This window comes from Leptodactylus fuscus, chromosome 3 (genome assembly GCF_031893055.1).
Source record: "Leptodactylus fuscus isolate aLepFus1 chromosome 3, aLepFus1.hap2, whole genome shotgun sequence".
NCBI classification, from domain to species: Eukaryota; Metazoa; Chordata; class Amphibia; order Anura; family Leptodactylidae; genus Leptodactylus; species Leptodactylus fuscus.
Window position 1 is genome coordinate 50,087,041 of NC_134267.1, and position 16,358 is coordinate 50,103,398.

A 16,358-nucleotide genomic window follows, 5' to 3' on the forward strand; every position below is an offset into this window, starting at 1 on the left:
TATAATGTACAGCACCATGGAAGTAATATAATAATGTACAGCACCATGGATTTACTATACTGTACAGTACTATGGAATTAGTATAATGTAAAGCACCGTGGAATTAGTATAATAATGTACAGCACCATGGAATTAGTATAATGGACAGTACCGTGGAAGTAATATAATGATGTACAGCACCATGGAATTAGTATAATGGACAGTACCGTGGAAGTAATATAATGATGTACAGCACCATGGAATTAGTATAATGGACAGTACCATGGAAGTAATGTAATAATGTACCGCACCATGGAATTACTATAATAATCTACAGCACTGTGGAATTAATGATGCTCTGAAAATAATAATAATCTGGCCCAGATATGTCTAGTTGTTTTTGTTTTAAAGAAAAATACTAATGCAGGAATATTACTTATCTACTATTTGCATTTTTTGTTCTAAGGGATGACGTTCAGCAGTGTCTCACCATTGTACATAACTGTCTAACTGGCTCAGGGAACCTTCTTCCTCCTCTGAAAGGGGAGAGAGTATCTCATCTGTAAGTGTCTTTTTCCTATATTCTCCTGAATATTTCTACTATTTCTTGTATGTTGGTATTGGCTTTCCCGAGCTCAATGCCAGTATAAGATAGCTGACTAAATACTGTTTCCTGTCTGCTGACAGCTTGGTGGTCACATACTTTCCTTTGAGAGTTGACTGCCCATAGACATTGTAAAATACTGGTATGCCAAGTTGCATTTTATTCAGCTGTTATATAGTTGCTTGTCACTTTAAATGGTTGGTATGAGCGGCTACTTTGTGGCCATACAGAAATTATAGGGTTATTTTATTTTGCCTTTGAAAAGTGGTTGTCAGATTGCAGAAAATCCTCTTTAGGCCGGCTTATTCGGTCTGTGAAATACTTGTATTCCTATATTGAACATTGAGCCAGGACCCAGACTCCAGGCATCATATACAATTATGTAATCTTGTTTCGCCATGGTGGGACTATAAAAGGATTATCTTATGTTATGTTTTCTTGCAGTTGTCTTGCAGGTAGACCGGGTCTACTAGCGTCGTAGATAACTATGATATTAGGAGTTCAGGTCCCATCTCAGAGTTTGGTTCTTTTATATACAACCAGTGTCCAGTCTGTATTGCACAGACTGTAGAGCCTTATTTAAAGCCAACCTTAGTGAGCCATGGATCTGGGGCACACAACCCTTGGTAAATCAACTGATTTTGCTGGTAGTAACTGCTGTCAGCTGGTCTTTTCCACTACAGGGGATCTGTAGCCTTACATTGTGGCCATTTTGGTAAATATTCTGCTGTGTTGGGTTTGTAAAACAGTGCTTTTTTTTTTGTGTGCGTTTACTCTACGTGGGGACCCAACCTAAAGATGGAAAAGTGACCAGCTCTAATATATTATGGGACTTGCATCAGAATGATTCTGTGTCAAAAGAATGAGATAACCCATGAAGAAGTCATGTATTATCAGAATCCTAATAAAATCATGAGTCTAGAAGGAGATTCACAAACTGCCTCTTTTACACACACAGCCGCGGCTCCTGCTCTTGGGCAGAGTTTTTGTATATTGAGCTAATACTAGAAAAGTCCCCAAAATCTACATAAGTGATACGTTCAGTAACTCCGTGAAATTTCTGTTCATGTGTTTTATATATAAAGAGTCTGTATTACGTTCTGTTTTTCAGGGTAACAAGCTTGGTGTCTTTGGACGAGACAAAACTTTTTACCGGCATTGACCATGGTGGGTTCAGTTCTGTGGAAATATGTCTGTAATCTGCTCTAGAAATGGGTGCTAAGCTTATAAATACATGGCATAAGGAGCGTGCTACAGATATTCTGCAAGCACAAATGTGGCTTACATTAACCTTCTATCTTTTCACATTGTATCGCTACATTCCTAATAGTCTATGCTGTATCATTTTCATAATGTATTTCCTGAAGGGTTGGAGTCCATCTTTTTTTGATTCAGAGGTCTATTGGAATACGCTGTCAATATTAGATGGTTGGGGGGTGCCTGACTATTGACACTCTTGTTGTTTGAAGGGGCAGCTGCTGTTCATTGTTTGCAGTGTTCCATACAACTACATATGTATAGACTGGTTGATATGGTGTCCTCCCATACTGTCTATGGGAGTAGATATTGCTTCCAAACTCTCTCACTTAGAAGCAACAGCACCATATAGAGCATTTATGACAAGTACTGACTACCATTGATGTAACTCAAATTGCTGTCGCACAGCAAAATGTATGTGTCCCCCCTTCTCTTCTACTCCATTCCTCCCCACTCTACTCCTATGGGCACATGCAATCTGATACTTCAGTGAGTTGACAGTCTTAGGTGACCAAAATAACTTTGAAATCGGTCAAATTCTATTTTCAATTTAGGAGGAAGGAAAGAGGAAAAGAGTCTGATAAGGGAAGAAAGAAGCATTTTTCTCTGATAATGTTATCAAGTTATGCAAAGTTTGTTGAGAAATTAGCGACCATTTAAGTGATAACATTTTGGCTGTCGGGAAATTTCCTCAATTTTTTTTCAATATTGTGCTCCACCTAGTGGTGGCTACAGGCAGCCAGAATTCTCCAGTGGATTTTTATTACTGTATCCTAGAAGCTGAGCTTGAGTCACTATAAAAATATCTGACAAAACTTATTGTCAAACAATTTTGGATTTATTTACATTTAAAAAAAACATTGCTTTTATGCCTACGAATTAATTGCTTTTGCGCTCAAAACAATCTTATTTTTAGATTATTCTAGGGAAAACTACAGAGAATCCATCGCAAAAACACTCAGGAAACTCTTGCGTAAGTTTTTGAAAAAGAAAATGTTCACTTTTTTATGGATTTGCAAAAAAATGATATATCATTTATAAGTGATAAATTACCAAGGTAACTACCGTGTATACTCGAGTATAAGCCGACCCGAATATAAGCCGACCCCCCCCCCCCCTAATTTTACCATAAAAAACTGGGAAACCTTATTGACTCGAGTATAAGCCTGCAGCAGCTACTGGAAAATTTCAAAAATTAAAATGGTCGGAGTTTTTGGGTGCAGTAGGTGCTGGGGAAGGAGAGGGGGTGTTTTGGTTGTCTGTCTGCCTCTTCCCTGAGCTTGAGGACTGGGTTTTTTTTTTACCCTCACTTGGAATTCAGTCTGGCTGAATATAGAGTATCTGCAGTGTTCCTATTAACCCCTTCCCGACGGAACAGGAGCACGGCAGATACTCTATATTCAATAGACCGGGCACTGTCAGACACAGGGATACCTAATGTGTATGTGTTTCACAGTCATTTTCTACTTTGAGGGCAGGTTCACACCAGCGCCCAATCTCCGTTATGCAGGTTTCCGTTTCCTGCCCGAGAAACATTCATGGGTTTGAAAAGTGTCCGCCGGTGAGCGTCTTCTGCTCTCCGCAGCGAAACAGTATTTTTTTTTTTTGTTTTTTTTTGTTTTTTAAGTCTGACATGAAGGACTTTGTGTCCGGTAAAAAAATCGGCTTCGCCATGGACAGCAGAAGACGGCTCGCCCACAGACACTGAATGTCGGTTTCTGTCTTCTGCCGACAGAAAACGGAAACCTGCATAACTGAGATCAGGTGCTGTGAACCCGCCCTTATATGTATTCTAGGGAAAGGAGTGATTTAGAACTTTTATTTTTATTTTTTATTATATTTTTTAAAACTTTTTATTTTTTTATTTTTTTTTACTATTTTTTTTTTAGCCCCCCCCTGGGGGACTTGACCTTGCAGTCATTTGATTGCAAGTCCCATAGATGGCAATACAAGTGTATTGCCGTCTATGAGAGATTCTCTACATTACTATTAAGGCTGTTCATAGACCAGCCGTAATAGTAATATAGCGATGACAGGCTGGGAGCTTTCATTAGGCTCCCGGCTGTCGTCGGAACAGGTTGGCTCCTGCGAGCTCGCTGCGCAGGAGCCGGCCTGCAACTTTAACAGTATGGGGCTGGAGGGGACCGGCCCCAGGGGCTAATTTATAACTTGGAGGGGGGAGGGCATCTCCGCTGTAACGCTTACAGCAGAGATGCCGACGCTTATGCCTACAATCAGAGATCGCAGGCATAAGGTTCAGCATCTCTGTTGTAAGCATTACAGCGGAGGTGCCGGTTTCTATGGCGACCGCTCTGCAGAGCGGCGCCATTACATTTACAAACCCGGCATGCAGACTCCTGCCAGGAGCGTGGCAATGCTGTACATTAAAAACTGCAGAAGTACTTACGGTACTTCTGCTATCAGGCCAGGAAGCAGACACACGCCGGGTGCAGGCCTGAGCTTACGTGGCCACGTCACCCGGCGTGTGATGGAGCGGGGGGGGCGGGGTCTGCTATCCTGGCCTGCTACCAGAAAATTACCGTAATGACCCAAATATAAGCTGAAAAACTCGGCTTATACTCGAGTATATACGGTAAATATCCTTTAATAGGCTCAAGTAGGTAGATTAATGCAATTTTTCCCCCTTTGTCTGCACATTATTAACCAATTCTGTTCTTACAGTCATATATATGTATAGTACACAGTATATATACTACATAAATTAAATTCACATCATAGTTACTGTTAGACTGTACTTTTTTTCTTTTTTTTTAACCATAACTGTATAATCTCCTTTTCTGTGATGCCTGTTGTCATCAGCACTATGGCTGCCCCTTACAACATATGCCTTAAGGTTGAAGGTTTTGTCAGCAGTTATGAATAGGACCTTAACTTCAATTTTCTGCTTTGTTTTTTATTATTTTCTCCAACAGACTTCATTCTTGACAACTCGGAAGATGATACCAAGTCCCTATTTCTGATAATAAAGGTATATTTAATATGGTTAATTCATTATCCACAAACAACTGTTGGCTTAAAGAGGACCTTTCACCATTTTGCCCACAGGCAGTTCTATATACTGCCGGAAAGCTGACAGTGTGCTGAGTTCAGCGCACTGTCAGCTTTCCCGATCTGGGCCCGGTGTGAAGAGCTTACGGTCCCGGTACCGTAGCTCTTCTATGGTCAGAAGGGCGTTTCTGACAGTTATCTCTGTGTGTAAACACTCAGCTAACCCTCAGTGTGTTCTGTACATATAATTGTATATTATCTGATCTTCTCCAGGCAGTGCTCACACACTGACAATGGGCAAACACCTTTAATCCAAATTGGCAGTTTGCTACTTTTAAACATGCCGGGAAAAATAATATCTAATTTGTTACAAAATTCTAAAACAACGACAGCTATGAAGGAAGCTAGAAGTCACAGAGCTTTCCTCAAGCGGATCTGGCGGGGATCATCAGCGTCAACAACATGCTCATTATATGGTGTCCCAGCGAGCTGCTGAGATGCCGAAACAATCACAGGCACGGCGTGAGGAACAATTTCAGCACCAGGACAGCTTAAATGCTGCCGGAGCAGGCAAACCATCGATGGCAGCAATTTGCTTAACCCCTTCCCGACATGCGCCGTAATAGTACGGCGCGTGTCGGGTCTGTAACTATGGCGACCGCCCAGGAGCCGGGCGGCCGTCATAGCCGCCGGGTGTCTACTGCTTTAAGCAGTAGACAACCGGCTCTAATGCCTCCGATCGGTCCCCGGACCGATCGGAGTCATTAACCCCTCCGGCGCTGCTGTCACCCGCGCCGGAGGCGCCATTTTCCCCGCGGCGCATGGGCGCCGCCATTTTGGCAAGGATCACCGGCTCCTGGAGCATGCTCCAGGGCCGACGTCATGTTGCAGTGACAGCCGGGAGCCTTGTTAAAGGCTCCCAGCCAGTCTGCAAATTCTCTCTTTTGCAGGCTGGTGTATACAGCCTGCAAAAGAGATGATGCTTTTTTGCAATGCATTAGCATTGTAATGCATTGCATTAGTGATCAGACCCCCTGGGGTTCAACACCCCTAGGGGTCTAATAAATGCAAAAAAAAAAATAAAAAAAAAAGTAAAAAAAAATATAAAAAGTATTAAAAGTTCAAATCACCCCCCTTTCCCTAGAACAAATATAAAAGTAGTTAAAAACTGTGAAACATATACATGTTAGGTATCCCCGCGTCTGAAATCGCCCGCTACAAATCTATAAAAATATTTTTCCTGTTCGGTAAACGCCGTAGCAGGAAAAATAGTCAAAAGTGCCAAACCGCCGTTTTTTCACTGTTTTAATTCTGATAAAAATTTGAATAAAAAGTGATCAAAGCAATAACATTTCCCGAAAATGGTAGAACTAAAAAGTACACCCGGCCCCGCAAAAAAAGACGCCCTATGCATCCCCGTACACCTATGTATAAAAAAGTTACGGCCGTCGGAATATGGCGACTTTTAGAAAAAAAAAATTTTAACACCGTTTTGGAATTTTTTTTAGGGGTCAAAATGTAAATAAAATCATATAAATTTGGTATCCCTGGAACCGTACCGAAACACAGAATATAGGGGACATGTCATTTTGGCTGCACAGTGAACGCCGTAAAACCAAAGCCCATAAGAAAGTCGCAGAAATGCATTTTTTCTTCAAATCCACCCCATTCTGAATTTTTTTCCTGCTTCCCAGTACATTATATAGAATAATTAATGGTGGCATCATGAAGAAAAAATTGTCCCGCAAAAATTAAGACCTCATATGACTCTGGGAGCGGAGAAATAAAAAAGATATGGGGTTTAGAAGGAGGGGAGTCGAAAACGAAAAACGAAAATCAAAAAATGCCATCGGTGGGAAGGGGTTAATATGGGCGGATCATCGAAGCCAACAACACGCAAAGTCGCGTGCAGAGACACACACAAACGACATACAAAATACACGACTACAAAAGTGGTCAATTGTTATAGGGGTTAGTACACAAACAAAAAATGAAATATGTAACATATAGATATATTCAGCTCACCGATTACTTTTCAAGCTTCCTCTGGGAGTCTAGATACCGGAATGGACCTCCGACCATATAATAGAAATAGAGTGTAAAAATCCGCTCCAACCAGAAGGAAGAAAAATTCAGACGTCCAAGGTTGTCAAAGGCCTTTTTGTGACCGTAACCCACAGTTTTTAATGGATATTTAATAAAGCTGGAATATTTTTACTTGACAACCTTGGACGTCTGAATTTTTCTTCCTTCTGGTTGGAGCGGATTTTTACACTCTATTTCTAAAAAATGAAATATACCCATGTGAAGCTGGGTCCTCCTGCTTGTTCTGTATATTATTACCACGTGCCCCATGTACTCAGTCTGCCCTGTCTCTTTCAGATCATCAGTGACCTGCTGCAGTTCCAGGGATCCCACAAACATGAGTTTGATTCAAGATGGAAGAGTTTTACACTCGTCAAAAAATCTATGGAAAATCGGGTAAGTTATGCAGTAGAAACACTTCCCTTTCCTGTAAAGTCAGGCCTCTTTTCCTTGAAATTACCCCCCCCCCCATTCCCATTTCAGAAAGCTTTGGCCTAAAGTGGGATGCCTCAAATTTTACCCGATTTTAGTGCATTTTACGCAAAAGTCAAATTATAGTGCATGTACAAAAAAATAGAGACTTTGCTTTAATTTTTTAACAAAAGATCCTTCAGTTTTGTGTATATCATCCCAGTGTAGACATTTGTTACTGTATTTATAGTGTAAACTGTTCTTGCATTCATACACATTTTGATCTGTCTTCTATTGTATACTTGCATACAATTATTAGGTAGACACAAATAGGCAAGCCATCAACGGTTTACTGGCAGATGTCGCGTGAACACCATGATGTGCAGCTCTTGCTGGCATGATAGTTTTAATGATGGAAGCAGTGCTGGAAGCCGAAATGCTAGTAAATACATTGCTGAGCCACTAACTAGTTGCATAGAAGGGGGGGGGGGGGGGACAGGATAACTTTAAGTTAAATAATAACTTTACATACATCAAGCATCCCGTGCTCCCTCTAGTGGTGATTGCAGGCCTAGTCAACACCAACATATCAGTAAAAGGGGTTCTCCAAGACTTCATAATTATTGTCTATGAGACTATGGGAGTCTGACACCTGGCATCCTCATTGATCGGATTTTTTTTTTTACTTGAGAGTGAGCTGAGCTATAATAGCATGGCATAGCCCCTGCACATTATACCAGTGTATTCAATAGAATAATGCTCATCCACCCCTAGCAAGGGTTTCCCACAAATATCCCTGCAAGTTTGGCAATACATCTCGCAACTGGGTAGGACAAGAAAGTGTAGCAATGAAACATTTATAGGACCAGCTGGGATGCCAGCTTCTGCAACCTACAATTATGCAGGATCTACAGGCCTCGCTGTAACATCTGTGGGCAAATGTGCCACAAGGTACCATACAGAACCTGTATACCCCCATGCCCAGCCATATGTCATCATGTATCCTCAGAGGCGGACAGGTACTAAAACCTCCTTTCAATTGAACAGTATTCCCCCATAAACTTATCATAGATATATATAGATTGATAGGGAGAGAGATAGATGTGTATATTCAATGTCCCATTCTTTTAGAGACTTTGGTCTTAGTATTAATATAATAAGTCTTTGATGCTATATTATATGAGTTGTATTATGATTTATAAGCTTTCTCTTTAATCATATTGTCAGCTCCAAGGAAAGAAGAGACACATTAGGGCGCTATTGATTGACAGAGTGATGCTCCAGCATGAGGTATGTACATACCGTAGTAGAGGGGAAGGTGATTTTATTTTATTTTTTTTCTTTACAAATTGTACTGGATAACAATGTGTTTGTTAGACTAAATGTTACATACCGCATAAGTGTAACAAATGATCCATATCATATTTCATATCAAAGTTTTTGTTTTTTTCTTTTTACATAGCTGAGAACATTGACCGTAGAGGGATGTGAATACAAGACTGTGCATCGGGACTTGGTGCGAGACCTTCTTCGCCTCTCTACAAGTTCCTACGGCCAGGTAAGTCATTGGTAACACTATTGGAATCTGGAATCCCTTCTCCATTGACCCTTGAATATGCAGAAATCTGTCAAATGTACATCGATAAGGTCACTTTGGCAGTAAATGGGGCATTACTAGAGTGAGTTCTGTTATTGGAATAGGAAACTTGTGGTTGTGTGAAATTAAGATCTTGTTCACATTGACAGTGTAATTACTAATACAACTTAATTGTGTTATACAGGTCAGGAGCAAAGCTCAGCAAGCGTTCTTCACCGCTCTGGGAACCTATAATTTCTGTTGCCGGGATATCATTCCCCTCGTACTTGAATATTTACGTCCAGACAGACAAGAAGTGACTCAGCAACAGTTCAAAGTGAGTGGATTTAATAAATTGGTTTCAAAAAATAATATTCCTTTATAATATGGTCAAGCTGTATAACATATTAACCTGTAGATTGTTGGGTATTCCCATAAGGATTTCATAGGTTGGTTTACTAGCAAACTTCAGTTAGCCAGAGTGGAGAGCCAGTGGCCCATACATTACATAGCCCATGCTTTCATATTCCTTAGTGATCTGCAAGGAAATGCAATACTCCCTTTTGTGTTCTTAGATTATAGTTCATTGCTGAGGGTCCCAGCAGTAGGGTTGTTCAGTGGGGTACAGCACTTATCCACTACAACTTGTCACTTTACTTTTGTGAAACATTCACCAGTTATTGTTATTTTATTCCAGTTGTGTTCTCTAAACCCATGCTGTTAAGCTTGTTGGTGTTGATGCTAGCAAAATACCTACGTGAGTTTTTTTTTTTTTGTTTTGTTTTTCTATTTCTTTTAGGGTGCCTTGTATTGTCTGCTTGGAAACCACGGAGCAGTCTGCCTTGCAAACCTTCATGACTGGGAATGCATTGTACAGACATGGCCGGCAATCGTTTCATCAGGTCTCAGCAAAGCAATGTCTCTAGAAAAGCCGTCCATTGTTCGCCTTTTTGACGATTTGGCTGAGAAGATCCATCGGCAGTATGAAACAATCGGTTTGGATTTTTCTGTAAGTAATAACATGAATAAAAATAAGTTTGGTCTATGTTAATAAGATGTCTTTTACATTGCGCCAAGGATCCTTAATAGTTTTTAGTGGCTGTACCTGGTATTGCATCTCAGTCAGCAACAAGCACAGCCACTACAAAATGCACAAAACTGGTCTGCTATGAATTCAGCTTATTGATGGGGGGGGGCGGTGTTGGCCCCCCATCAATCTAATATTTGATATCCTAGTCTAAGGATAGGCCAACAATATCCTCAAAAGCTTCTTTCACTATCCTGCAGAACAGATCTGTGTGTGCATATAAGAAAATATATGTAATGGGAAGAGCAATATCTGTCATTGTGTATATGACTTACCTGCTATAGCCCTGTATTCCAATACTATATTAAGCCTATTGCTTGCACTCCATTACAGGTCCCGGAGAGTTGTGTACAGATTGCCGTTGTGCTGCAGCAATCCCAGAGCCCCTTCAGCAATGCAGAGCTGCCTCACCCAGATCAGTTAGCTCTAGCACTGAAGAGGCAAGAGGAAAAAAATGCAGAGTCTGTACGGTAAGTCTTATTTCTTCAGATATGGCGGTTTCTCTCACAGGGAGCTTCTTACCATGAGACTGCTATTCAATCTTCAAGCACCATGTCTTATATGATAGGAGATGCCGAATAGATATAGATAGGTATATAATTTTGTTGGACAAATGTATTTTAATCCCTACTCTTTGTGCTTAGGACTCCAATGAGCTTTCCCCTATATCAGCATGCATATAGAGATGTCAGTCAATCATCTTCCCCAAAAATGGCATATAAAGTGATTTATTAAAAAAAAAAAAAAAATTTGGTTTTAAACTGCAACAGGTATGTTGATGTTTGACAATGCATCTTACCATATCTAATTTTCATCTCTTTACACAGGAACTATGAACATCTAATCGACAAGTTACTGGATTGTGTCACCCAGAGGAACCTGTAAGTAAATCAGATGGTTTTCCGTTCTTATAACGTCTGTTTTCACTACAATATAACATATGCCTGTATTTATATCTACTTATGTCACTACAGTCCATGGAAGTTTGAACACATTGGTATTGGCTTCTTATCCTTGCTCCTGAGAGATGACTATGTCCTTCCAGATCGTGCAGTCAGATACTTGGTACAGTGTCTGAATCATGATGCTCTTATCGTGCGAAAGGTGTGGTCACTTTATCTCTTACCGTATTTTCCGGCGTATAAGACGACCCCCGACTTTTCCAGTTAAAATATAGACTTTTGGATATGCTTGTTGTGTAAGAAAATAATCATTGGTCTTAGTTTGGTGCCATCAGCTGTACATGCTAATAGCACTGTAAAACTGGACTACTCCTGCCCTGTTGTTTTAATCAAAATTGTTTCATGCACTTTGTGCACAGGTTTGGCATCCATGGATGGAAAGAGACACCCACAACATGCTGTATTTTTCATTCTGATGTTAGGAGGCATTCAGGGTCTAAACTAATGTGGTGGATGTCAGAAGAAATACAATAGAAAGAAATAGGATCAAATCTAATTTCAGATCTCAATCCTGAAGTGAAGCTATGCAAGAAGAGAAAAAGGGGCAGGCCAGATGGGTGAAGGAGGCGTGGTTTTCTAAGCAAACTTGAAATCACACCTCCTTCACCCATCTGGCTCGCCCCTTCTTCCCTGCCTCTCGGATCTCGCAATGAAGCGACACAGGAGGGAAGGAGGGGCAGGCCAGACAGTTGAAGGCGGTGTTTTTTTCTCGGGACAGCGCTGCTCTCCTTTTGCCATCCCCAGGCTTTCAGGACGCCTCCAGTAATAGGATACAAGGGCCAGAGGGATGCGCTCTGACTAGACCCGGCGTATAAGACGACCCCCGATAAATACCTATGTATTTATTTATTTTGCTTTATTAACAGCAACCAAACACTCACTATAATTTACCACTAAGGTAGGGTTCACTCTACCATTGGATTCCGCTATGAAGGTGTCAGTTTAAAAAAGAAAAACCTGACACCTATCATAAAGGACACAAATGGACAGTAACGGATGGCTATCAGTTACTGACCGTTATATGTCCGTTGCCCGTAGACTTCAATATTAAAAAATAACACTTGTCCTTTTTTTTTTCAAACGTACAGAAAAGTCCTGCATGTAGGATTTTTTTTATTTTTTTTGTCCGCTTGAAAAAAGACATGGGTGTAAAAGGACACAAACGGACACAAGATAATCTCCCATTGAAATGAATGGAAATTTCAGACAGACCAGCTAGTGTCCGTTGCTAAAATCTTGTACGGACCATAGCCACGGACACTGCTCACAGACTCCAACGGTAGTGTGAATGCCCCCTAATTTTTCACAGTCCACGGTGCCTGAAAGTAAAAAAATGTACAGCATTTCTATAAATAAAAACTATATATATTTTTTGTGACTAAACCTGATGCCATAGTACACCTGCATGCTAGTTTTATGTTCTGAGCTAGACTGTGTGTTTCACCATGGAATGACAACAAATAAGAAAGCCAGCACTTTGCAGAGAGGAAATGTCACAGCAGCACAGTTGTGTGTAGCCTTGTCATTGCACGAAAAGTAAATGCAAGAGTATCTCTGAAACCAGAGAGTGCATAACTTTGCAGAATGGCCACATATTAGTAAGCTCTCTTACACGAGTAAGTTTACACGGTTAGATCTATACTTAGAGAAGGTAATCCCTTGCTAGCCGCCTAGTTCTTATGCACACGTTTTTAAATCAGAATGGCAAGTGGAACCCACTACAAATAATCCCATTGCTACAGTTAATGTTTTATCCAGTATCCCCATCTGCTGACAGATATTTATTTTTTAGAATAAAATTTCTAATATTCTCTCATTCTTTTTTTTATTCTTTTTTTCATTCAAGATGGCAATCTCCACTGTAGCTGGGATCCTAAAGCAGTTGAAGAGACCTCACATTAAAGTGCCCATTTGCCCATATGAAATCAGTACGTAGCAATGTTAACATTCTTTTCTTCCAGATTTTCTTAAAGCTAGCGTGTGTCTATACACAGCGGCCAGTTGCAAGTCATAATTTAATATGCCATTTTTTTATTATTTGTGGTGTAATTGTGCTAATTGTTAAAGGTGGATGTCCCAAACCTGACACCATCATGGCTGGAGACAAGCCCGACAACCTGTGGATACATTATAATAGTGCCAGCCTACCAAAGACTAAAGAAGTGTGGGAGACGAGCCCCTTTGTGGAGAAGACTCACTGGGGCTATTACACCTGGCCGAAGTGAGTTTCTTTTCAGAGAACGTTTCGGAAAATTCACATATTATATTGTTTTATTCCGCTTTATAACAGGTAGGCTCCATTCAGATCATGTTTTTATATCAGTTTAGCAGATCTATTTAATGGGTGAGAACAGATGGCGATCTGTTTTCACAGGGGAAAAAATTTGTTTCTTCCAGGCTTCTTTTTTTTTTTTTTTTTTCCCACATTACTGTCCCCATTTTTGCATCTGCTAAAATGATGTCAAAAAAGTTATCTGAATTTAGTCTTAGGCTGGTCTTACACGACCGTAATGCTTTTTCAGTCCATAAGTTGCTGATCATCAACTTACACTCCACAGATGTCCGTGACCTGCCGCACTCGTCCATAGAGTTCTATGTGCGAGTCCGTGCAGTGCCGTGAATTGCGGCCATTACGGACATGTTCTAAAAAGTGCGTACCTCTGTTGCGGCACGGCACACCACGGATAAAATATCGGTGGTGTAAGAGGCCGCGTTGAGTATAATGTGTTCGCAAATGGTCCGCAATTGAAAACCCTCAATTGCGGACCATTTGCGGACTTAAACTATGGTTGGGTAAGACCAGCCTTAATGGGAGACTCCATTCTGAGTAAGAATAGTCCATGACTGCTTTACTATCCAATAAATGATTAGTCTTGCTTATCCTTGACTTTGTTGTACATTCAGAACCTTGATGGTGTATGCCCCTGCTGAACAGCAGCCAAAACTTGGAAGACCTAGAGAGGCAATGTCTGAAGTAAGTGTGTGCATGTAATGTTTTGTCCTCAGAGCACAGTTCTGTAGTAAAAGCTTAAAGCAGTGTCACTAATATACACTTGCCGCGTAGTATTGTATCATTTTCTACCAAAGCGTACCTCCTGTGATCCACTTCAACCTGTTAGGATATGCACTGCAGTTTTCAATATAATAGCAAGTGTGTACTTTATTAGCTAAATTTCCTTGCAAGCTGTATACTCCATTCATTTCAATGTAGTACAGTGCGGAGACTTGAATTACGGCTACCTTTTACTACTTCACCAGCAGCAGGAGAGAATATCTTGAATGTCTTACCCAAACAAAGAAACCATGGAGTTTTAATCTGTTGGGTGCATCTGTAAGGATATTTATTTACAAACAAGTCCTGTAATTCCAGCAGCATCAGCACAGATTCATGTTTGTTTATTTTTTAAAGTGTACTAATGGAGTATGAGTAGTGACTAATGTAATGCAAATAAAGCTAGAAGGCGTTACAGTATAAAAGGCTTTACCCCTAGGGCTAGTTCACACGTAGTTATTTGGTCCGGATTTTGACGCGGGAAGCCGCTTCAAGTCCAGAACAAAATGCGCCTGTTGTGGCTTCTGACAGTTGCGGCTTTCCGCTCCGGACTAGGCCCAAATGAGTGGGCCTAGTCCAGAGGGATTGACTTGATGCAGACGCGGCAGCGGTTTCTGCCATGGAATCCGCGTCAAGATAGAGCAGGTCGCTTCTTTTTTCCTGCGAGCGGTAAAATACTGCTCAAGGAAAAAGGAAATGACCAGCTCTCATTGAATTCAATGGGAGGCAGTTTTTTGACCTGGATTTTGACATGGATCCAAATAACTACGTGTGAACTAGCCCTTAAGGTAAGGTTAAGGTTCCACAAGGCCACTGAATATGAGAGTCAAAGGGAATTCCCCTAATCTGCCTCCCATTGTTTTGACATATGTCCCCGTCCCCCCCCCTTCCACCCCGGCATGCATAAGCCACATCACATGGCCTGACACTGAGAACCCCGTTGTATAAAGATAATTTGTAAGCACACCTACACCAGAAAACAGGTTTCAGGGTGTTTTTGGAGCCTGTTTTTGCAGCTAAAGACAACCTCAAAATCTGCTGCGCAATCCATGGGGTGAACATGCCCTAAAAGTACTATGTAGTCTTCATGTTTATTGGAGGTACACTAAAACCTTTCTTTTATAGAATTACTTTTCTTATTGAGGTGTCAGAAAACTGATCTCGCAGGTGACTAGAGTGGGTTTAGCTTCTGTGAACAGCTGTTATGTGGACCGGGTTGTTAAAACTAGATCTGTCTGTGTTCTTAATATGACTTAATTTACTAACAGACAATGATAAACTGGTTAATTGTTTTGTAGTAGTTATAGTCTGCCTATACATAGTTGGTATCGGCCTCTTAGGTAGGGCAAGTGCATGTGTTTGAGGTGTCCACGTGGTGAAAATCAGGGTTTAATGTGTACCTGAGTCTTCATGAAAAGTTTATCTCCAGGATCTTGCTGGGCAATCTGTTTGCTTTAATACATTGTGTCCGCTCGGTTTTCTACTGCCAATATTCCCATTATGACTGCAGCACATTTCACCTTTGTGTGACTCTGGCTGAAAAGCTGAATTGGGCATAATATAGGAAATTCAGGAACACTGAACTGCAAGTACATGCTGGTATGACACAGGAATAGAGCAAACTATAAGCACAGCCAGGAAAGCTGCTTGCTGTCTGTGAATACTTTCACATCTGAAATCAGTGAAATACAATCAGCCAGTAGTAGGCTTTACTGACATTGTAAGATGTAAGATGTACAGAATGTTCAGTTCATTGCACAGGGAAAGCAGTTAGCAGATGTGAAGCAGTCTTGCTTGCTTTTTTTTTTTTTTTTTTTTTTTTTATTGATCTGTCTTCCCTAGTTATGGAGTGAACATCAAATTAGCTAAAAGGGAGGAACTTCTAGAGTTGTTTTTTTTTTTTTTTTTTTTATACAGGCAGAAAACAGCAACAGTTTTAATTAAAGTGCATTACATTTTTGTCAAGAATTACATGCTCTATGTAATGAGACTAAGTTGTTTCAAAAGTTAGCATCCATTTATCTCCCTTATAAACTGTAAAATGAAATCTGCCTATTTTTCTGCTTTTGCTTGTGTGATGTATAAGACTCTTTTAGATTATTATTCTTGTTTCTCCCTGTAGGCAGAACAGATCATATATGATCACTTCACTGATGAAAAATTTATTGAGCAGATGATCAAATTCTTGTCTTTAGAAGATCGAAAAGGGAAGGACAAATTTAACCCACGAAGGTTTTGTCTTTTTAAGGTAACATAAATTGCAGTTAAATGTAAAGCCATGGTTCTATGTCCAGGAAATAGTGTATGGCTTTTTACACAGTAGAACTATTGTGGAA

General features: G+C 40.5%; 1 protein-coding gene across 3 annotated transcripts in view; it reads left to right on the plus strand.

Annotated features, from left to right (window-relative positions):
• PSME4 (proteasome activator subunit 4) overlaps positions 1-16,358 on the plus strand; it is a 111,483-nt gene that overhangs the window by 78,137 nt on the left and 16,988 nt on the right. For 2 of the 3 annotated variants that reach the window (XM_075267565.1, XM_075267566.1), the window contains 16 exons: positions 446-541; positions 1,695-1,750; positions 2,757-2,813; positions 4,774-4,829; positions 7,232-7,330; positions 8,573-8,635; positions 8,808-8,903; positions 9,127-9,258; positions 9,721-9,930; positions 10,342-10,478; positions 10,836-10,889; positions 10,983-11,112; positions 12,817-12,898; positions 13,038-13,191; positions 13,875-13,944; positions 16,145-16,270. In XM_075267565.1, the coding sequence (XP_075123666.1) occupies positions 446-541; positions 1,695-1,750; positions 2,757-2,813; positions 4,774-4,829; positions 7,232-7,330; positions 8,573-8,635; positions 8,808-8,903; positions 9,127-9,258; positions 9,721-9,930; positions 10,342-10,478; positions 10,836-10,889; positions 10,983-11,112; positions 12,817-12,898; positions 13,038-13,191; positions 13,875-13,944; positions 16,145-16,270 (1,618 nt within the window). The remainder of the gene's footprint in view (positions 1-445; positions 542-1,694; positions 1,751-2,756; positions 2,814-4,773; positions 4,830-7,231; positions 7,331-8,572; positions 8,636-8,807; positions 8,904-9,126; positions 9,259-9,720; positions 9,931-10,341; positions 10,479-10,835; positions 10,890-10,982; positions 11,113-12,816; positions 12,899-13,037; positions 13,192-13,874; positions 13,945-16,144; positions 16,271-16,358) is intronic. The other variant, XM_075267567.1, reaches the window with a different exon arrangement.